At 47.3% G+C, this 22,470-nt stretch overlaps 1 protein-coding gene across 6 annotated transcripts in view; it reads right to left on the bottom strand.

Annotated features, from left to right (window-relative positions):
• Positions 1 to 22,470, bottom strand: part of LOC115150117 (receptor-type tyrosine-protein phosphatase mu) — a 303,522-nt gene that overhangs the window by 193,069 nt on the left and 87,983 nt on the right. For all 6 annotated transcript variants that reach the window (XM_029693071.1, XM_029693087.1, XM_029693079.1 and 3 more), the window contains 3 exons: positions 17,751 to 17,829; positions 12,504 to 12,619; positions 6,764 to 6,938 (listed from right to left, as the gene is read on the bottom strand). In XM_029693071.1, coding sequence (XP_029548931.1) covers positions 6,764 to 6,938; positions 12,504 to 12,619; positions 17,751 to 17,829 — 370 coding nt within the window. The remainder of the gene's footprint in view (positions 1 to 6,763; positions 6,939 to 12,503; positions 12,620 to 17,750; positions 17,830 to 22,470) is intronic.

Raw genomic sequence — 22,470 nt, 5'->3', positions numbered from 1 at the left:
CAACGCTAGCATCCCACATATCCCAGAGAGGTTAACTGTTATCAGACGGCAAACAGGTGGAGAGACTCACATGCCAAATAACAACCTCTCACTGTCTCTAGAAGCAGCGAGAGAGAGCGAAGACACACACAGAGAGCGAGCGAGAACGAACACACACACACACACACACACAGAGAGCGAGCGAGAGCGAACACACACACACACAGAGAGCGAGAGAGAGCACACAGAGCGAGCGAGAGAGAGCACACAGAGCGAGCGAGAGAGAGCACACAGAGCGAGCGAGAGAGAGCACACAGAGCGAGCGAGAGAGAGCACACAGAGCGAGCGAGAGAGAGCACACAGAGCGAGCGAGCGAGAGCACACAGAGCGAGCGAGCACACAGAGCGAGCTGCGAGCACACAGAGCGAGCGAGCACACAGAGCGAGAGAGAGCACACAGAGCGAGAGAGAGCACACAGAGCGAGAGAGAGCACACAGAGCGAGAGAGAGCACACAGAGCGAGAGAGAGCACACAGAGCGAGAGAGCGAGCGAGAGAGAGCACACAGAGCGAGAGAGCGAGCGAGAGAGAGCACACAGAGCGAGAGAGGGAGCGAGAGAGAGAGAGAACACACACAGAGAGAGCGAGAGAGAGAGAGAGAGCGAGCGAGAGAGAGAGCGAGCGAGAGAGAGAGCACACAGAGCGAGAGAGCGAGAGAGACAACACACACTTCTCGCTCTGTGCGCTCGCTCTCTCGCTCGCTCTGTGCGCTCGCTCTGTGCGCTCGCTCTCTCGCTCGCTCTGTGCGCTCGCTCTCTCGCTCGCTCTGTGCGCTCGCTCTCTCGCTCGCTCTGTGCGCTCGCTCTCTCGCTCGCTCTGTGCGCTCGCTCTCTCGCTCGCTCTGTGCGCTCGCTCTCTCGCTCGCTCTGTGCGCTCTCTCTCTCGCTCGCTCTGTGCGCTCGCTCGCTCGCTCTGTGTGCTCGCTCGCTCTGAGAGAGAGAGCGAGAGAGAGAGAACACACACAGAGAGAGAGAGAGCGAGAGAGAGAGAACACACAGAGAGAGAGAGCGAGAGAGAACACACACACACAGAGAGAGAGAGAACACACACAGAGAGAGAGAGAGAACACACAGAGAGAGAGCACACACACAGAGAGAGAGAGAACACACACAGAGAGAGAGAGAGAACACAGAGAGAGAGAGAGAGAGAACACAGAGAGAGAGCACACACACAGCGAGAGAGAGCGAGAGAGCGAGAGAGCGAGAGAGAGCGAGAGAGCGAGAGAGCGAGAGAGAGCGAGCGAGCGAGCGAGCGAGCGAGCGAGAGTGCGAGAACACAGAGAGAGAGCACACAGAGAGAGAGCACACAGAGAGAGAGCACACAGAGAGAGAGCACACAGAGAGAGAGCACACAGAGAGAGCACACAGAGAGAGCACACAGAGAGAGCACACAGAGAGAGCACACAGAGAGAGAACACAGAGAGAGAGAGCGATGCCACCTCATCGTCAGCTCAGATTAACTTTGAGATGAAGTGACAGTTCAATCTGGCTGTGCGGTGGAGTTAGACAGCGGGGCTTGTAAGGTGTTTTAGCGGTCTCCATCTCCGCAAAGCCGATACCACATCATCTCTGTCATTTTGTTTGGGTTGGGGGAAGAAAGAAAGAGATAAATAAGATATCAGGTCCTTCAACAGCTTCGGGAGGGCCCGGCAATCGATCCGTCGCGGCCACTGACGCGTAGCAGAATGGGAAAACAAAAGGTTGGAGCCACATCGTACTGACTGGTGTGATGTGTCAGATCTCACACCCTTTCACCTCCACGTGGGTATCGACCATCAGTAATGACTAAACAGCATAACGCGCTGGGGCTGACATTACAGACAACACCAATCTGTATGGTGAGAGGATTTGTTTTCTTTCAAACACTGAGCATTTGATTGAGTCTGCCAAGAGTTACAGAGGGGCGTAGTTTGCACTTTTGGGACTATCCTGCTGGCTCCATTGGCCAGGCAAGCGTAATCAATTGCAGCTGAAGTATTTGAGCTGAATTCTGGAGGAGTGATATGCCCATCACCACCACGTTGCCCAACAAATAAAAGGGACTTCATCCATATTTACAGTTGAACTACAAGTCCCACTTGCTCAACAACCTAGAGGTCATAAAAGAGTGCCGCTTGTTCAAAGAACCTGCTCGTGGCAGCGAGCGAGTCCACGTGTGGCGCTCAGCTGTCGCCGTGGCGCTGGATAACTGCATGGAGCCATAAGCGCTGAGTAAGCAAGCAGCGAGCCGTGTGGACTGGACTGGAGAGGCACTATGAAACTAAAAGCAGCTGTGACTTCATATAGCACCTGCTGCTAGCCACCCCCTCCCAGTGGTCACAGGGCCCTACCCTAAACAGGCTAAATATGAAGTGTTATTGGCTGGTCGGGTCCCGTGCAACCCAACCCCTAAGCCCGCACGGTTACCCAGATGGCTGGTCGGGTCCCGTGCAACCCAACCCCTAAGTCCGCACGGTTACCCAGATGGCTGGTCGGGTCCCGTGCAACCCAACCCCTAAGTCCGCACGGTTACCCAGATGGCTGGTCGGGTCCCGTGCAACCCAACCCCTAAGTCCGCACGGTTACCCAGATGGCTGGTCGGGTCCCGTGCAACCCAACCCCTAAGTCCGCACGGTTACCCAGATGGCTGGTCGGGTCCCGTGCAACCCAACCCCTAAGTCCGCACGGTTACCCAGATGGCTGGTCGGGTCCCGTGCAACCCAACCCCTAAGTCCGCACGGTTACCCAGATGGCTGGTCGGGTCCCGTGCAACCCAACCCCTAAGTCCGCACGGTTACCCAGATGGCTGGTCGGGTCCCGTGCAACCCAACCCCTAAGTCCGCACGGTTACCCAGATGGCTGGTCGGGTCCCGTGCAACCCAACCCCTAAGTCCGCACGGTTACCCAGATGGCTGGTCGGGTCCCGTGCAACCCAACCCCTAAGTCCGCACGGTTACCCAGATGGCTGGTCGGGTCCCGTGCAACCCAACCCCTAAGCCCGCACGGTTACCGAGATGGCTGGTCGGGTCCCGTGCAACCCAACCCCTAAGCCCGCACGGTTACCGAGATGGCTGGTCGGGTCCCGTGCAACCCAACCCCTAAGCCCGCACGGTTACCCAGATGACTGGTCCCTGTCCCATAGGCTGTGGAAGCTCATGTACACTCCCCTTCTGGGTACCATTAGGATTGTGAAGAAATGATTAGGGTTCAATATTTGGAGAGGAGTTTGAAAATGGGGTCAGAGAGACATTGGATGTTCTATGAGCACGCTTGTTGTTGCTAGTGTGGCAGTGCTAGCCATGTGTAACCGATGTGAAATGGCTAGCTAGTTAGCGGGGTGAGTGCTAACAGCGTTTCAATCGGTGACGTCACTCGCTCTGAGACCTTGAAGTAGTTGTTCCCCTTGCTCTGCAAGGGCCGCGGCTTTTGTGGAGCGATGGGTAATGTTGTTGATGTGGGCAGAGGGTCCCTGGTTCGAGCCCAGGTAGGGCCGAGGAGAGGGACGGAAGCTATACTGTTACACTTGCACACCTTGGGAAGACCAGGTGAAGAGGGAGGACCTGGTAGGCTAATAAAGCCTGTGAGATTCACAAACAGTAGCTCTAACTCCAGGCAGTGATAGTGCTTCTAAATGGTGCAATATGGAGGTCAGGTCTGTTCAGAAAGGGAGCTGTTGTTCATTCTAGGGGTGCAGTGTATGCCTAAGCTACTGATACAGGCACATTAGGTATGGCTAAGGCACAGTGTTCTGAGATGGATGCCAAGCCCTCCCTTGTGACCTAGCTGGCCACGCTCTGACAAAGAGGTCATCTAAAGAGACTCAATACCTTGAACTACATCCAAAGTCAGAGCAAAAAGTGACATTCACTGCAAACAAAAAGTAAAAGGATCAATGTCCAAAACCGAAAGTGCAAATCCAGTCTCTAAGGAGTTAACATACACCTGTGCAGTGGGTAGCTTTCCAGGTGAATAATAAATCCTACCATATCATGTCCTCTAACTGGCAGTAGTGGTATAGTACTGTCCCTCTCTGGGACCTGATGGGCCATGTGGGGGTTAAACAGTACAACGTGAATCATTTATAACCTCAGCCATTCTTCTACATGCCTCAGGTTCAGTCCTATATGACCACAGCAGGGTTAAAGGCCCAGTGCAGTCAACATTCAGTTTTCCCTGTGTTTTATATCATATTGTACAACAGCTGATGAAACCAACACTGTAGAAGTGTGAAAACATTTAATCAGTGTTGTTTCCTGATAGTTACTGGTTGAAAATACAATCTACACAGGACCTCCTAATCAGCAGGATTGCATTGGCGGGAGTGTCGGCTTTCCATGGTGACATCATCATGCGGTAAATTGGTTAATAGAAACCAATTAAAAAGAGTTCCAAACCGCTCTGCCAATAACAGCTAGTTTTTAGTTTCCCCTCCCACTCAAACCACTCCCAGACAGTCCAAGCTAGATTCTTGCTTGGGAAACGGTGTTTTGGTAAAAAGCTATTTTTGCCCATTTGAATGAAAATCTATTATACTAAGGTACTTAATTGTTACCCAAAAACAATTCGATATTGATATAAAAATGGCTGCATTGGGACTTTAAATACCGTCCTTGGGTCAGTATCCCCCCCCATAGATCTGGGATCAGCCCCCCCCCCCAATAGATCTGGGATCAGCCCCCCCCCCCAATAGATCTGGGATCAGCTCCCCCCCCCAATAGATCTGGGATCACCCCCCCCAATAGATCTGGGATCACCCCCCCAATAGATCTGGGATCAGCCCCCCCATATAATCCTATTCATTATGATCTAAAAGGGTAAACTGATCCTATATCAGCACTCCTACTGTGACTGTGTGAGAACAGGACCAGGGCAATAGGGTCACCAACTCAGAGAAGAGCTGTGTAGCACTCTGCTGACAAAGCCACCACACGTCTTCACTAGACGAAACACTGCCTCATAAATTGGATGGAATAAAACAAGGAATAAAAACGAGTCGTGGCCGAGTCGGTGTTGGCAAATTCATAAAAATGATGTGAATATCAAAATACTGTTTCCTAAATTAAATATTAGATCAGTGAGAGTGGGACAAACGGCCGGGATGAAAAAATGTAGACGACTCAATTTAAACAAATAAAAAGGGAACTGGTTGTTGCTGTTATAATACATCCCCAATTAGGGACGTGAGAAGAACGGAGTTTAAAATGATGAAGCATAATTTGGCGTGGTAAAGGAGGCAGCCGTCGTATATCATTTCTCTACACAACCATGTGGAGGGGGATTTACTATGGCAACCACACGCCAGGGTTCACATGCATCGACACATCTGACATAAACTCCTTGGCCAGTTTATTAGGTACACCCATCTAGTACCGGGTCGGACCCCCCTTTGCCTCCAGAATAGCCTGAATTCTTCGGGGCATGGCAACGTTGCTCAATTGTTATCAAGGGACCTAGCAAGGGAGCTAACGTGTGCCAGGAAAACATTCCCCACACCATTACACCATCAGCCTGTACTGTTGACACCAGGCAGGATGGGGCCATGGACTCATGCTGCTCACGCCACATGACTCTGCCATCAGCATGACACAACAGGAACTGGGATTTGCCCGGACCAGGCAATGTTTTTCCCACTCCTCAATTCTCCAGTGTTAGTGATACTGTACCCAATGGAGCCACTTGTTGTGTTTAGCTGATGGGAGTGGAACCTGGTGTGGTTGTTTGCTGCAATAGCCCATCTGTGGAAAGGACTGACAAGTTGTGTGTTCCGAGAAGCCGTTCTCCACACCACTGTTGTACTGCGCCGTTATTTCACTGTTTGTGGCCTGTCTGTTACCTTGCACGATTCTTGCCATTGTCCTTCCACCTCTCGTCAACGAGCTGTTTTTCGCCCACAGGACTGCCGCTGACTGGATGTTTTTCGTTTGTCGCGTCATTCTAGGTAAACCCTACACATGTTGCGCGAGAGACACTGGGCAGCCGTTTCTGAGATACTGGAAACGGAGCACCTGGCACGGATGATCACACCATGCTCAAAGATGCTTAGGTCACTTGTTTTGCCCATCCTAACGTTCAATCCAACAGTAACTCAATGCCTCGATGCCTGTCTGCCTGCTTTATATAGTCTGTAGGAGCGAACCATTTTCATGAACGGGGTGGCGTACCTAATAAACAGTACAACATGCACACACACACCTCCTCCTCCTCCTCTGACACATTGTCAGTGAGGCCGCTGCTGGAGCCTGCTGCACACAGAGACAGAGTGTACCGGTGGAAATGCGCAGGGCTATTTGAGAGTGATTGACAGGTCTCTATCTGGCAGGCCAGGATTATAGCTCTCTCTCACACTGAACTTCCTAAGAGAGACATTAGAGTACAATAGAGGCCAATCACTGAGGCTGAACCTGAGCTATGGAGATTGGAGAGAGAGGCCCACTCCTGGCCTTGACATTGGAAATTATTCAATATATTGACAGACTGGTTTGTGACTGAGAGCATGGTTAATTTGGGACTGATTGAAACAATTAACTAAATTAAATATCTATTAGAGTTGAAGTCAAAGTGAAATGTTATTTCATAACTCTTTCGCTCTTAAACAGAGATACTGTATGCATAGGGATAACCCTAACATGAACAGTATACTGCACAGTGCATACAGACAGTAGTCCCTGACGTAGCACCTATTTGTGAGGAAACATTACCGGTCTTTTTGGCAAGTCAATATAGAAGGCACAAGCAGAACGTGACTTACGTTTGACGGTCAGGTCGGCATAACTAGACACACCCACGCCCTTGTCTGAGTGGACGATGCAGCGGTAGCGTCCCGAGTCTCCCTTAGTGGTGTTCTCCACGTCAAACGTGGCGGTGTAGCGGCGGGAGTTCACCGGCTTGGTCTCTCTCATCGGGGCCCGTCTCCCTCCGATACCCTGTTAGGAAAATACACAGCAACACACGATCATGTAAATGTACAGTTCAAGTTGGAAGTTCACATACACCGTAGCCAAATACATTTAAACTCAGTTTATCACAATTCCTGACATTTACTTGTAGTAAAAATTCCCTGTCTTAGGTCAGTTAGGATCACCACTTTATTTGAAGAATGTGAAATGTCAGAATAATAGTAGAGAGAATGATTTCAGCTTTAATTTCTTTCATCACATTCCCAGTGGGTCAGAAGTTTACATACACTCAATTAGTATTTGGTAGCATTGCCTTTACATTGTTTAACTTGGGTCAAACGTTTTGGGTAGCCTTCCACAAGCTTCCCACAATAAGTTGGGTGAATTTTGGCCCATTCCTCCTGACAGAGCTGGTGTAACGGAGTCAGGTTTGCAGGCCTCCTTGCTCGCACACGCTTTTTCAGTTCTGCCCACAAATGTTCTATAGGATTGAGGTCAGGGCTTTGTGATGGCCACTCCAATACCTTGACCTTGTTGTCCTTAAGCCATTTTGCCACAACTTTGGAAGTATGCTTGGGGTCATTGTCCATTTGGAAGACCCATTTGCGACCAAGCTTTAACTTCCTGACTGATGTCTTGAGATGTTGCTTCAATATATCCACATAATTATCCTGCCTCATGATGCCATCTATTTTGTGAAGTGCACCAGTCCCTCCTGCAGCTAAGCACCCCCACAACATGATGCTGCCACCCCCGTGCTTCACGGTTGGGATGCTGTTCTTCGGCTAGCAAGTCTCCACCTTATTCCACCAAACATAACGATGGTCATTACGGCCAAACAGTTACTTATTTGTTTCATCAGACATTTCTCCAAAAAGTATGACCTTTGTCTCCATGTGCAGTTGCAAACCGTAGTCTGGCTTTTTTATGGCAGTTTTGGAGCAGTGGCTTCCGTGCTGAGCGGCCTTTCAGGTTATGTCGATATAGGACTGGTTTTACTGTGGATATAGATACTTTTGTACCGGTTTCCTCCAGCATCTTCACAAGGTCCTTTGCTGTTGTTCTGGGATTGATTTGCACTTTTCTCACCAAAGTACGTTCATCTCTAGGAGACAGAACGCGTCTCCTTCCTGAGCGGTATGACGGCTGCGTGGTCACATGGTGTTTATAGTTGCGTACTATTGTTTGCACAGATGAATGTGATACCTCCCAAGGATGAACCAGACTTGTGGAGGTCTACCATTTTTTTCTGAGGTCCTGGGCAATATCTTTTGATTTTCCCATGATGTCAAGCAAAGAGGCACTGCGTTTGAAAGTAGGCCTTGAAATATATCCACAGGTACACCTCCAATTGACTCAAACGATGTCAATTAGCCTCTCAGAAGCTTCTAAAGCTATGACATCATTTTCTGGAATTTTCCAAGCTGTTTAATGGCACAGTCAACTTAGTGTATGTAAACTTCTGACCCACTGGAATTGTGAAACAGTGAATTATAAGTCAAATAATCTGCCTGTAAACAATTGTTGGAAAAATGACTTGCGTCATGCACAAAGTAGATGTCATGCACAAAGTATGACAAAGTAAAATGGGGTCAGAGAGACTTTGGATGTTCTGTGAGCACGCTTGTTGTTGCTAGTGTGGCAGTGCTAGCCATGTGTAACCGATGTGAAATGGCTAGCTAGTTAGCGGGGTGCGCGCTAACAGCGTTTCAATCGGTGACATCACTCGCTCTGAGACCTTGAAGTAGTTGTTCCCCTTGCTCTGCAAGGGCCGCGGCTTTTGTGGAGCGATGGGTAATGTTGTTGATGTGGGCAGAGGGTCCCTGGTTCGAGCCCAGGTAGGGCCGAGGAGAGGGACGGAAGCTATACTGTTACACTTGCACACCTTGGGAAGACCAGGTGAAGAGGGAGGACCTGGTACGCTAATAAAGCCTGTGAGATTCACAAACAGTAGCTCTAACTCCAGGCAGTGATAGTGCTTCTAAATGGTGCAATATGGAGGTCAGGTCTGTTCAGAAAGGGAGCTGTTGTTCATTCTAGGGGTGCAGTGTATGCCTAAGCTACTGATACAGGCACATTAGGTATGGCTAAGGCACAGTGTTCTGAGATGGATGCCAAGCCCTCCCTTGTGACCTAGCTGGCCACGCTCTGACAAAGAGGTCATCTAAAGAGACTCAATACCTTGAACTACATCCAAAGTCAGAGCAAAAAGTGGCATTCACTGCAAACAAAAAGTAAAAGGATCAATGTCCAAAACCGAAAGTGCAAATCCAGTCTCTAAAGAGTTAACATACACCTGTGCAGTGGGTAGCTTTCCAAACTATAGTTTGTTAACAAGAAATTTGTGGAGTTGTTGAAAAACTAGTTTTAATGTCTCCAACCTAAGTGTCTGTAAACTTCCGAATTCAACTGTACATTAGGAGTGTTGCGACAAACACATTCCCCATCCAAATTGGTTCCCCTCATTTGACAAATTGAGTCGTCTGCAGTGACTCTTGTCAAACTTTGTTTATGATGTCAACACTGCCAGCATGGTGTAGACTAGAGTACAGTAGATTGTACTGCAGATTGAAGCAGAACACTGTATACACATGAGCTGAGACCTATTGAAGAGTGCCTGAAGGCTATAGGGTCTAACACCATTGGGCTAACCAGCAGGTTTACACATTCCGCTGATCTGTTTATGTATAGGAGAGGAGTACGTGGCTGCCTGGCAGGCAACGCTAGTCTCGTCCACCTGGGGAACGGCATCGGCGCAGACGGTCACAGAGCGGTCAAACCGAACCGTTGACGGTCCAATACTTTAGATGGGAGAGAGAACAGACCAGACAGAGCACTGGTCATCATGTTAGGGAAGATATCCTCCTGATGTTTTCTGTATATTAGGGGAGATATCCTCCTGATGTTTTCTGTATATTAGGGGAGATATCCTCCCGCTGTTTTCTTTATGTTAGGGGAGATATCCTCCCGCTGTTTTCTGTATGTTAGGGGAGATATCCTCCCGCTGTTTTCTGTATGTTAGGGGAGATATCCTCCCGCTGTTTTCTGTATATTAGGGGAGATATCCTCCCGCTGTTTTCTGTATATTAGGGGAGATATCCTCCCGCTGTTTTCTGTATATTAGGGGAGATATCCTCCCGCTGTTTTCTGTATATTAGGGGAGATATCCTCCCGCTGTTTTCTTTATGTTAGGGGAGATATCCTCCCGCTGTTTTCTGTATATTAGGGGAGATATCCTCCCGCTGTTTTCTTTATGTTAGGGGAGATAGCCTCCCAATGTTTTCTTGTGGTGCATGAAATTGGAAGAGGGGGTCAAACACAACTTCTGGCAATACCAGGAGTGTTGTGTCAGCAGGCTGTGTGTATGTTTGTGTTCGTCTCCTGGTCTGTTTGAAGAGCGAGAGGGACAGAGAATCCTGTCAGCAAGCGCCATGCTGCGTGTTCTCTCTGCGCCCCGGCTTCCTCACAGCTGTCACCACACACACGCCGACAAAACCAAACACACACACACACACACACATACCAGATGGGGTGGCAATTTGTTTGTCAAGAATATTTCTTCATTACTGTCACCGGGGGGGATTTCACTTAATGCTAGTGTTTCATCTCCGGCATTAACGAGGATGAAAGGTATTCGTTAAGAGGAGCGATTACCTCATTTACTGTCAACCTACGGATAGCACACTGATCTACCTCACACACTGTCAACCTAGAGATAACACAGTGATATGCAGATGACAAAATTGACAACAGAATTTCAACATTCTTATAGGGAAGGACACTCAACAAGCACAGCACTTCCACAAATGACTGATGATTGGCTGAGAGAAATTGATAATAAAAAGATTGTGGGGGCTGTCTTGTTAGACTTCAGCGCAGCTTTTAACATTATTGATCATAGTCTGCTGCTGGAAAAACGTATGTTATGGCTTTACACCCCCTGCTAGAATGTGGATAAAAAGCTACTTGTCTAACAGAACACAGAGGGGGTTCTTTAATGGAAGCCTATCAAATATAATCCCGTTAGAATCAGGAATTCCCCAGGGTAGCTGTTTAGGCCCCTTGCTTTTTTCAATTTTTACTAATGACATGCCACTGACTGAGTAAAACCAGAGTTTCTATGTATACGGATGACTCAACGTTATACACGTCAGCTACTACAGCTACTGAAATGACTGCAACACGCAACAAAGAGCTGCAGTTAGTTTCAGAGTGGGTGGCAAGGAATAAGTTAGCCCTAAATATTTCTAAAACTAAAAGCATTGTATTTGGAACAAAACACTCACTAAACACTCACTAAACCTCAACTAAATATTGTAATAAATAATGTGGAAATTGAGCAAGTTGAGATGACTAAACAGCTTGGAGTAACACTAGATTGAAAACTGTCATGGTCAAAACATATTGATGCAGTAGTAGCTAAGATGGGGAGAAGTCTGTCTATAATAAAGCGATGCTCTGCCTTAACAGCACTATCAACAAGGCAGGTCCTACAGGCCCTAATTTTGTCGCACATTGAATACTGTAACTGACTTGATGTAAAATTAGATTTAAAAAACAAGAAAAAAAACACCTTATGGAACAGCAGGGACTGTGAAGCAACACACACTAGTTTGAGAAACAGACGCCTCACAAGTCCACAACTGGCAGCTTCATTAAATAGTACCCGCAAAACACCAGTCTCAATGTCAACAGGGAAGAGGCGACTCCGGGATGCTGGCCTTCTAGGCAGAGTTGCAAAGAAAAAGCCATATCTCAGACTGGTCAACAAAAAGAAAAGATTAAGATGGTCAAAATAACACAGACACTGGACAGAGGAACTCTGCCTAGAAGGCCAGCATCCCAGAGTCGCCTCTTCTCTGTTGAGTGAGACTGGTGTTTTACGAGAATAGACTGACGAGTTTCAGAAGAAAGTCTTTGTTTCTGGCCATTTTGAGCCTCTTATCGAACCCACAAATGCTGATGCTCCAGATACTCAACTAGTTTAAAGAAGGCCAGTTTTATTGCTTCTTTAAATCAGAACAACAGTTTTCAGCTGTGCTAACATAATTGCAAAAGGGTTTTCTAATGCTCAATTAGCCTTTTTTTAAATGATAAACTTGGATTAGCTAACACAACGTGCCATTGGAACACAGGAGTGATGGTTGCTGATAATTTGCCTCTGTACACCTATGTAGACATTCAATTTTTTTAATAAAATCAGCAGTTTCCAGCTACAATAGTCATTTACAACATTAACGTCTACACTGTATTTCTGATCAATTTGATGTTATTTTAAAATGGACAAATGTTGTTGTTTTTCTTTCAAAAACAAGACCATTTCTAAGTGACCCCAAACTTTTGAACAGTAGTGTAGGTAGAGGTCTGTTCAGAGTAGGGCCCTCATTAGGTAGGTAGAGGTCTGGATCCTTCCGCTCCACAGTAATGTCATAGAGAACGGTGGAAAACAGAGAGCTTCTCATTTCAGGTCCAGATGTCAGCCAAGGTTCAAGAAGTCTGGTAATGGCAGTTTGTCTTCATGTGACACCAACACTGTGGCATTAAGGATCTACAATGACCGCATAAGACTGTTTAAGGTCAAAATTGACTTGCCTGTAACCAGAGATTGTGGGTGTCTTGTGGTCGACCGTTGACTGTGCACTGGAAGGTGGCGGTCTGCCTGGCGTTGACCTCTACACCTTTGATGTGAAGGAAATGTGGGGTGCTCACTGCAAAATAGATATACACACACATTAATAACCTAGACCATATGAAGCATTCTAATTAAAGGATATGCATGTATTATTGTCTCATCCACTATCAGTTGAATTTCATTAGAGTCTAACATTTCCATTCCATTCATATTGAGCATACTGTGGGTAAATTCAAACATTTTTTTCCCTTCAGAATTTCCATTTCTCAATCTATCCAATAGGCCGGGCATGTACAGTTGAAGTCGGAAGTTTACATACATCTTAGGCAAATACATTTAAACTCAGTTTTTCACAATTCCTAACATTTAATCCTAGTAAAAATTCCCCGTCTAAGGCAGTTAGGATCACCACTTTATTTTAAGAAGGTGAAATGTCAGAATAATTGTAGAGAGAATGATTTATTTCAGCTTTTATTTCTTTCGTCACATTCCCAGTGGGTCAGAAGTTTACATACACTCAATTAGTATTTGGTAGCATTGCCTTTACATTGTTTAACTTGGGTCAAACGTTTTGGGTAGCCTTCCACAAGCTTCCCACAATAAGTTGGATGAATTGTGGCCCATTCCTCCTGACAGACCTGGTGTAACGGAGTCAGGTTTGTAGGCCTTCTTGCTCGCACAAGCTTTTTCAGTTCTGCCCACAAATGTTCTATAGGATTGAGGTCAGGGCTTTGTGATAGCCACTCCAATACCTTGACTTTGTTGTCCTTAAGCCTTTTTGCCATAACTTTGGAAGTATGCTTGTCCATTTGGAAGACCCATTTGCAACCAAGCTTTAACTTCCTAACTGATGTCTTGAGATGTTGCTTCAATATATCCACATAATTATCCTGCCTCATGATGCTATCTATTTTGCGAAGAGCACCAGTCCCTCCTGCAGCAAAGCACCCCCACAACATGCTGCTGCCACCCCTGTACTTCATGGTTGGGATGGTGTTCTTTGGCTTGCAAGCCTCCCCATTTTTCCTCCAAAACATAACGATGGTCATTATGGCCAAACAGTTCTATTTTTGTTTCATAAGACATTTCTCCAAAAAGTATGATCTTTGTCCCCATGTGCGGCTTCTTCCGTGCTGAGCGGCCTTTCAGGTTATGTTGATATAGGACTCGTTTTACTGTGGATATAGATACTTTTGTACCTGTTTCCTCCAGCATCTTCACAAGGTCCTTTGCTGTTGTTCTGGGATTGATTTGCACTTTTCTCACCCAAGTACGTTCATCTCTAGGAGACAGAATGCGTCTCCTTCCTGAGCAGTATGACGGCCGCGTGGTCACATGGTGTTTATTAGATGTCGACAGAATAATTGGAATGGCCGATTAATTAGGGCCGATGGCTGTTTAACAGTCTGATGGCCTTGAGATAGAAGCTGTTTTTCAGTCTCTCGGTTCCAGCTTTGATGCAACTGTACTGACCTCGCCTTCTGGATGTTAGCGGGGTGAACAGGCAGTAGCTCAGGTGATTGCTGTCTTTGATGATCTTTATGGCCTTCCTGTGACAGATTAGGCTGGTGTAACCGATGTGAAATGGCTAGCTAGTTAGCGGGGTGAGCACTGATAGCATTTCAATCGGTGACGCCACTCACTCTGAGACCTTGAAGTAGTTGTTCCCCTTGCTCTGCAAGGGCCGCGGCTTTTGTGGAGCGATGGGTAACTATGCTTCGAGGGTGGCTGTTGTCGATGTGTTCCTGGTTCAGGGGACGGAAGCTATACTGTTACACTGTCCCTGGTTCGAGCCCAGGTAGGAGCGAGGAGAGGGACGGAAGCTATACTGTTACGCTGGCAATACTAAAGTGCCTATAAGAACATCCAATAGTCAAAGGTACATGAAATACAAATGGTATAGAGAGAAATAGTCCTATAATTCCTATAATAACTACAACCTAAAACTTCTTACCTGGGAATATTGAAGACTCATGTTAAAAGGAACCACCAGCTTTCATATGTTCTCATGTTCTGAGCAAGGAGCTTAAACGTTAGCATTTTTACATGGCACATATTGCAGTTTTACTTTCTTCTCCAACACTTTGTTTTTGCATTATTTAAACCAAAATGAACATGTTTCATTATTTATTTGAGGCTAAATTGATTTTGAAGTATTATATTAAGTTAAAATAAAAGTGTTCATTCAGTATTGTTGTAATTGTCATTATTACAAATAAATAAATAAATAAAAATCTGATTAATCGGTATTGGCTTTTTTTGGCCCTCCAATAAATCGGTATCGGCGTTGAAAAATCATAATCGGTCGACCTCTAGTGTTTATACTTGCGTACCATTGTTTGTACAGATGAACATGGTACCTTCAGGCGTTTGGAAATTGCTCCCAAGGATGAACCAGACTTGTGGAGGTCTACCATTTTTTTCTGAGGTCTTGGCTGATTTCTTTTGATTTTCCCATGTCAAGCAAAGAGGCACTGAGTTTGATGGTAGGCCTTGAAATACATCCACAGGTACACCTCCAATTCACTCAAATGATGTCAATTAGCCTATCAGAAGCTTCTAAAGCCATGACATAATTTTCTGGAATTTTCCAAGCTGTTTAAAGCCACTGTCAACTTAGTGTGTGTAAACTTCTGACCCACTGGAATTGTGATACAGTGAATTATAAGTGAAATAATCTGCCTGTAAACAATTGTTGGAAATATTACTTGTGTCATGCACAAAGTGGATGTCCTAACCGACTTGCAAAAACTATAGTTTGTTAACAAGAAATTTGTGGAGTGGTTGAAAAACCTGTAAACTTCCGACTTCAACTGTATATAGCATCTTCCGCAAGTCATACTAAACAGGGGCGTGGTTAGAGCGTTGGGCCAGTAACTGAAAGGTTGCTGGATCGAATCCCTGAGCTGACAAGATAGAAATCTGTCATTCTGCCCCTGAGCAAGGCAGTTAATCACGGGTCCCGAAAACGTGGATGTCGATTATGGCAGCCCCCCGCACCTCTCTGATTCAGAGGGGTTGGGTTAAATGCGGAAGACACATTTCTGTTGAATGCATTAAGTGTTACAACTGACTAGGTATCCCGCTTTCACCTAAATGGCCTATTATCCTTTAATCCCACCAAAAACAAATCACATTTCTTCTCTGTTGGCCTAACCTTGGTCTGATCGCTTGAGCCACACAGGGTGAAATCTGACGAGATTCAATCACAAAATGGATTCCACACTTTTTTTTCTTTTTACCTTCTTCCCAGGAGTCTCTGGGACAGCATTTTCAATCAGGGTATTACAGTGGTGAGAGGAGGTCAGGAAGCATGAAAATAAGCCCTGGTGAAAATATTCAAGCCGGGGAAGTACAAACCTGTCGTATCTCTCCAGAGTTCAAGGATATTAGAATAAAGTTTTCACCGACGCAACAATAGCGGGGAAATGCGAAAGCAGGGGTGTGTGTGAGGAGAGGGGGGTAGGGGTCAAGGAGCAGATCAAAACGGGGCCAAAAACAAATGTCTTGCCCCTGTGTTCAGCCACCCTGTGTTTTGGTGGTGTAATGGGGAAATTTAAGATGAATAAAGTTCATATTCAGTTTACAGCAATTATCAAATACTTAGCACATTTACATGTTTCCCTTTCTGTAATACACCTGATTTCCAGTGTTCTATTTGTGACACTCATTTGTGTATGGGTTGATAGCCACAACTTGTTACTGAATGTTATGGATTGCATTCATATCTGTTGACAGTGATTGACGCCAGACTGGAGGTACAAGGACAGAGGATACTGATTGCTATTGTATTCTGTGGCACTGTGTGAATCTGTAGCAGCTGACGTTGTGAATTCCTACAAGCCTCTCGGTGGCTGTTTACATAACATTGGTGCTGTGTGATTAGAACATAACGGCCTGCTTAGAGAAGCCCAGTTAGGCATTTTCTCTGCTTCTGTGCTGGAGGTGTCTGTTGCAACTTGTAATTAAACTAGATTGATTTTGATAGACTTTATCAATGACTGCTCTCCTCCCCCCATCTTGAAATTCCCATTACAGGGAACAAAACATGCTTCCTTGTAGCCTTGTTGATACGGTGTGTGTGTGTGTGAGAGAGATAAGGGGGGGGGGGGTTGTCCCCTTAGACAGCTGAACTAACAACAAAGCTGACGTATCTGGGTCAATCTGAATGTCTAATGGAAGTTGGATCACCACCTCACTAACGCAACGATGAAAGTCCATGCTAATCAAATTATGTAAAGGACTTTTTAATTAGCTCCCCCTTGTCTCTCCGTGTTGGAAGCGGGCGGGCCGTGGCGGGCGACGACCTTGATTCTGATATCTGAGATGAGGTACACTATAGTACATGCCACGGAACACTGTGGTAGGCAATTAAAAAAGCTGTGAAGTAACGGCGGGCCTGATATCTCCCAGCTCAGCACTCCCCAATCTTTGGAGCTGAGGGCTAATGGTATTGCCTTGCTTCACCTGGAAAACAAACCTGAACCTGGGCCAAACTCAGAAAGAAGTCAACGTTCTCATGAGGCTAAGTACCTCTGTCTGTTGACACGTAATCTGTTGAGTGCCTTTGGAAAGGGACACACCACTCTACGCAGTGACGTTGTTAATAAAACAACTATACAAAACTGAAAATGTGAGATGTTTCTGCGTGTTTATATCTTCATTCAACATAATGTGTGCGGTGTGAGGGCCGATCTATGCGCTCACAGTGAATCCTCACACATTCATCCTCACACATTCACTGTTCCTCGGCAGAGGGGTCTTCCTCGGCACCTGGCTACATGGCTAAGCAGATCTGTGCGTTCTATCCGAGGCAATTAGTCTAGCTTACTCACACGGAATTTCACAAATCTGGGGGAGGATTGTGTATCAGGGAGTCGTTCCTGGAGAGCAGGAGAACGACAGGAAGCTTGCTCCCCTCCCCTCTTTTTGCCTTTATCTCAGTGAAACACATTTAATATGATGGGCTGTGTAGTATATCCTGGCTTCATTCATGTCACAGGACGAGCTGGAAATATATTGCCCAGTAACATACCGATATGGAGTTCACTATATAGCAAAGACATGGGTTGGTAGGTGACAGCAATATAACTAGTGAGGAGCGAGAGATAAGGGAGGGGGGGGCCTGAAGAGTGACAACCCAGTGAGTTATGGGACTTGACTACATAACACATTCATTGTGTGCGTGCGTAGCAGTGGAGACTTACTGCACTGGTGGCCTTGCAAGATGATGCCTTTGATGGCCAGTAGGCCTCGTTGTCCTGTGCTCACCGCCTCAAAGACAATCTGCAGAGACGAGGAGAGAAAGAGAGGGAGGTGAGAGTTTGGTAGTTGGCACAAACATAAAGAGCATCCCTAGTGCACTTCCTGTGATGTAGAAAACTGGCCATAAGAGAAGGCTCATTTCCTCCCAATGCTCTACACAATCCCCATTATGGATTTAAAAGCTTTGGATGGGTGTAAACATCGGTTGGAGAGAGTCGCCACCATTATTCAATCCATGAGACAGAAAACAGACCGAGATGGCTCCTGTGCTTCCATTCACTGTATGTTGAGTGAGGGAGGAGGGAGAAGCCGGGAGATGATACAGTTTATGGGGCCCCGGCCCGCGCTAAGCCTTCAAACATGGGGCTGAGGATTGGGTTACTGTTACATGGACCTTTTCCTTGGACTGTTTTCAAACAATGGGGCCTGCGTCTATGATGACTGGGTCTATTTATATTCCTGAATCATGGCTTCCAGAGAGCAGGCGTTTATCTATGAGGTATGTTCTATCGGCTGGATTCCCAGCTCCTCCTCTTTATAGGATCTTCTTTATCAGTGCTGTTTCATTCTGAGTGGAATTCAACCATGTTTTCACTACTGGTGTGAGAAAGAGTTTAAAGGTGAACACAACATAAAGATACGACCTAAACCATTTGAAATTATGTCTGCTCCTCCACTTCCCAGTAGAGCGACGTCTGCTCCTCCACTTCCCAGTAGAGCGACGTCTGCTCCTCCACTTCCCAGTAGAGCGACGTCTGCTCCTCCACTTCCCAGTAGAGCGACGTCTGCTCCTCCACTTCCCAGTAGAGCGACGTCTGCTCCTCCACTTCCCAGTAGAGCGACGTCTGCTCCTCCACTTCCCAGTAGAGCGACGTCTGCTCCTCCACTTCCCCAACGCTGTTGCATTGTTACAACCCCCCCCCCCTCCCCGGCCCTTATCTCTCAGGAAGCAACTGGTTAAAGACGCAGGGGCCACCTTCCTGTTCACGCTGAGCAGAGGTTCTGGCACCCTGCCCACCCCACTTGGTTTACTGTACATCAGAGCCCTTCTATGGGTCAGAAAGCAGAGCGGCAGGACCTCTTTCCTGTGATCCTCCCTCCCTCTTTATCACTCAGCCAATGGCTGTGATTTATTCCATGAAGTTGTTCCCTCCCCTTTGCCTTTGTTCACTCCCCTTCAACAACTGGGCAGCTGTAAAGAATACTGATGCCTAGTTAAGGTCGCCATATTGTTCTTAACCTATCGAGTTCTGTTTTGTTCAGTGATGGGGAGTGAACAAGGGAAGAAGGGAACAACTTCCTGGTATGAAGCGCGGCCACTAAATCAATCCTGAGTATCTCACTTGACTCGGTCACAGAAGACAGAAATGAGGTCAAGCGAGATAATAGGTCCGTTGGCTATGGATGGCAAGCGTCTAGTTAAGATCAAGACCGAAAAGCCCCCGCCATGGAAGTCACAGTGTTCAAAGTTTCCGAACAGCAAAAACAAACACTTAAGATAACAGAACTATGTGGGACCCAGATATGAGGTCAGTAGATGCAAGAACACCCAAACCAAAACAAATGTCTGGGTAGACAGAGGCAAGAGTGTCAAAAGAAACAGATCTAATAAAATGTGTTTCCTTCTACTCTAAACAGTCAGGGGGGGGCCTTACATTCCTTGTTATTCATTATTCACTGTGGATTTATTCCTAGTGTCACTATTTCTGCTACTATTATTTTATCTTTATCTCTGCATTGTTGGAAAAGGACCCGTAAGTAAGCATCACTGTTAGTCTACACCTGTTGTTTATGAAGCATTTGACAAATAAAATGTGATTTGTGACCTAAGCAGATTACGTCCCAAGGAAACAAATCAATTTAGAGGAGATAGCAACGCTACAGGCTACGCTTTACATCCAGCTCCCATTCTACCCATGATTCTGATCAAACTCCTTCAATACAGCAGACACAGTGAGGTAGACAGCATCAAAACAGCACCCTATTCCCTATATAGGGCCCTGGTCAAAAGTAGGGAATAGGGAACCATTTAGGACACAGCCCTAGGCCTCATAGCTGTGTGCATGCACACCTCATACCAGTCTGATGTCCAAAGCCCAGAACTGGATGTCAAAATGATCTTTACTCCAGCTAATGTGGTAGGCTTGAGGAATGAAGTAGGATGTATTGTTGAGGGACCATACCTAGTCCAACGGAACCTGCTTAAAAATGGCCTTTCCTGTGTGTGTTACCATGGAGGAACCAAACACACTAGTCCCAATGCACCGCAAACAAAGAGGATGAAAATGAGTCATTAGCCACAAGATAACATTGTTGAGCTGAGGCCAAACGAGATGCCTTTATTAAAACCCATTTGAATGGTTTTAATAGACTTCTCCTCTCTCTCGCTTCCTTTTGAGCGACGGCAGACGCCTCGGCCGCTAATTATGCCTTTACGAGGGTCTAATTTTCAAAAAGGAAATGAAAAGTAAACACCAGAGTGTGAAATGTCACGACGTGCCGCAGAGGTAATTAAACCTCAGGTTGTTAATGTTTGTCGCCGTGGTGATGCTAAGCAACCTGCTCGACCCCGGCGGACCCCGGCGGACCCCTCCCCCCTCTCCCGCCCTCGTGTTTTGGTTTATCTCCTACATTAGCTGCATCTCGTTAATGAGCTCAATTAGCCATGACAACGTTCATGTGGTTAGTGGGTGCTGGAAAACTAAGTTTGCTTTTCTTTTGCATAATGCGTAATCTAAAGTGAGTAGTGCTCCTCTGGTGTTTGTGTTTATTACATGGCATCCTTAGTGGAACTTCAGATTCTCCACATCTTCTACAAAATGTGTTGTCAGTAAGTTTTTGAAACTTCCTAAGAACAAAAGGCTGATCTCATGCATGCATAATAACAGACGTAGAAGAGATGTCCCTCCTGGCTCTCTCACCCTCCCTCTCCCTCACTTGTGCCCAACCTCCGCCCTCGCACCCAACCTCCCTCACGCCCAACCCCCCTCACTCCCTAGCGCCCAGCCTCCCTCCCTCCCTAGCGCCCAGCCTCCCTCCCTCCCTAGCGCCCAGCCTCCCTCCCTCCCTAGCGCCCAGCCTCCCTCCCTCCCTAGCGCCCAGCCTCCCTCCCTCCCTAGCGCCCAGCCTCCCTCCCTCCCTAGCGCCCAGCCTCCCTCCCTCCCTAGCGCCAAGCCTCCCTCCCTCCCTAGCGCCAAGCCTCCCTCCCTCCCTAGCGCCAAGCCTCCCTCCCTCCCTAGCGCCCAGCCTCCCTCCCTCCCTAGCGCCAAGCCTCCCTCCCTCCCTAGCGCCCAGCCTCCCTCCCTCCCTCCCTAGCACCCAGCCTCCCTCCCTAGCGCCCAGCCTCCCTCCCTCCCTCCCTAGCACCCAGCCTCCCTCCCTAGCGCCCAGCCTCCCTGATTAAATAATTATGCTATGTTGCCAGTGTTCCTTTACAGTTCACCTGGTAATTGTGATTGTGTCTTAAAATGGAATTGGAATAACAGAGCAGGCGGAGATGAACAACGCAAAATGTCAGGATCAAGATCAGAGTATGCCGGGCTAAAGAAGGAAATTACCATATTCGAAATGCAAGGCGTTATCAATTAAACGTTTCTCAAGAGCGACCCAAACAGTGCTACGTAACGAGACCTGTGCTGATGGACTGGCAGTGTAAACGGAGTGGAGAGAAAACCATACGCTGTAATTACAAATAAGTGACAAAGTAGGTTCTGGATTTCAGGTGGTTTTCATTTTGATAAACACTTAAATATACTGTGCAATTACAGAAACCCCATAATTACTTGCTACATTGTCATTAGGTATAGAGCTTTGAAGAGGATGCTTTTCCATTGTTAATCTGAGAGGGTAACAACAAGTCACATTCCTCGCAAATGATGCTCAGTGTCATTTCTCTGGATGGCGGAGTCGAGCGAGAGAGTCTCCTTCTGCCCAGTGCCTCTGTGGAACAGATGGAGGTGATTTCTCTGGGGAAACGTGGAGATGTATTTATCCCTCTTCCCCATCAGTCTCTCAAAGGAAAACCTCACAGGCCTGTGTGTGTGTGTTTACATTGTGTCAGCACTGGCAATGCTGACCCTGCGTGCGCGCGCGTGTCTGTGACCCTGCGTGGGCGCGCGCGTCTGTGACCCTGCGTGGGCGCGCGCGTCTGTGACCCTGCGTGGGCGCGCGCGTCTGTGACCCTGCGTGGGCGCGCGCGTCTGTGACCCTGCGTGGGCGCGCGCGTCTGTGACCCTGCGTGGGCGCGCGCGTCTGTGACCCTGCGTGGGCGCGCGCGTCTGTGACCCTGCGTGCGTGCGTGCGTCTGTGACCCTGCGTGGGCGTGCGTGTCTGTGACCCTGCGTACGTGCACGCGTCTGTGACCCTGCGTGCGTGCGTGCGTGCGTCTGTGACCCTGCGTGGGCGTGCGTGTCTGTGACCCTGCGTACGTGCACGCGTCTGTGACCCTGAGTGGGAGGAAACCAAACATTTGGTGTGAGCGGTAATTTCGTGGGCTGTAAATCCACAGCTCTGCAGCCTGAGAGTGATGCTAGAAAGTGGTTTGACCTGCAGAGACCTTGGGAGAATGTATCTACTATACTGCCATAGAGCTGCAATGACAACACATGGACTCTGACAGAGTTGAATATTATTATGCCATGCTAATGGGCGGTGTTTAAAAAT

This window comes from Salmo trutta, chromosome 2 (genome assembly GCF_901001165.1).
Source record: "Salmo trutta chromosome 2, fSalTru1.1, whole genome shotgun sequence".
Classification (NCBI taxonomy): Eukaryota; Metazoa; Chordata; class Actinopteri; order Salmoniformes; family Salmonidae; genus Salmo; species Salmo trutta.
Note: the sequence above shows the minus strand (reverse complement) of the source record. Positions and strands in the feature narration are given on the sequence as shown.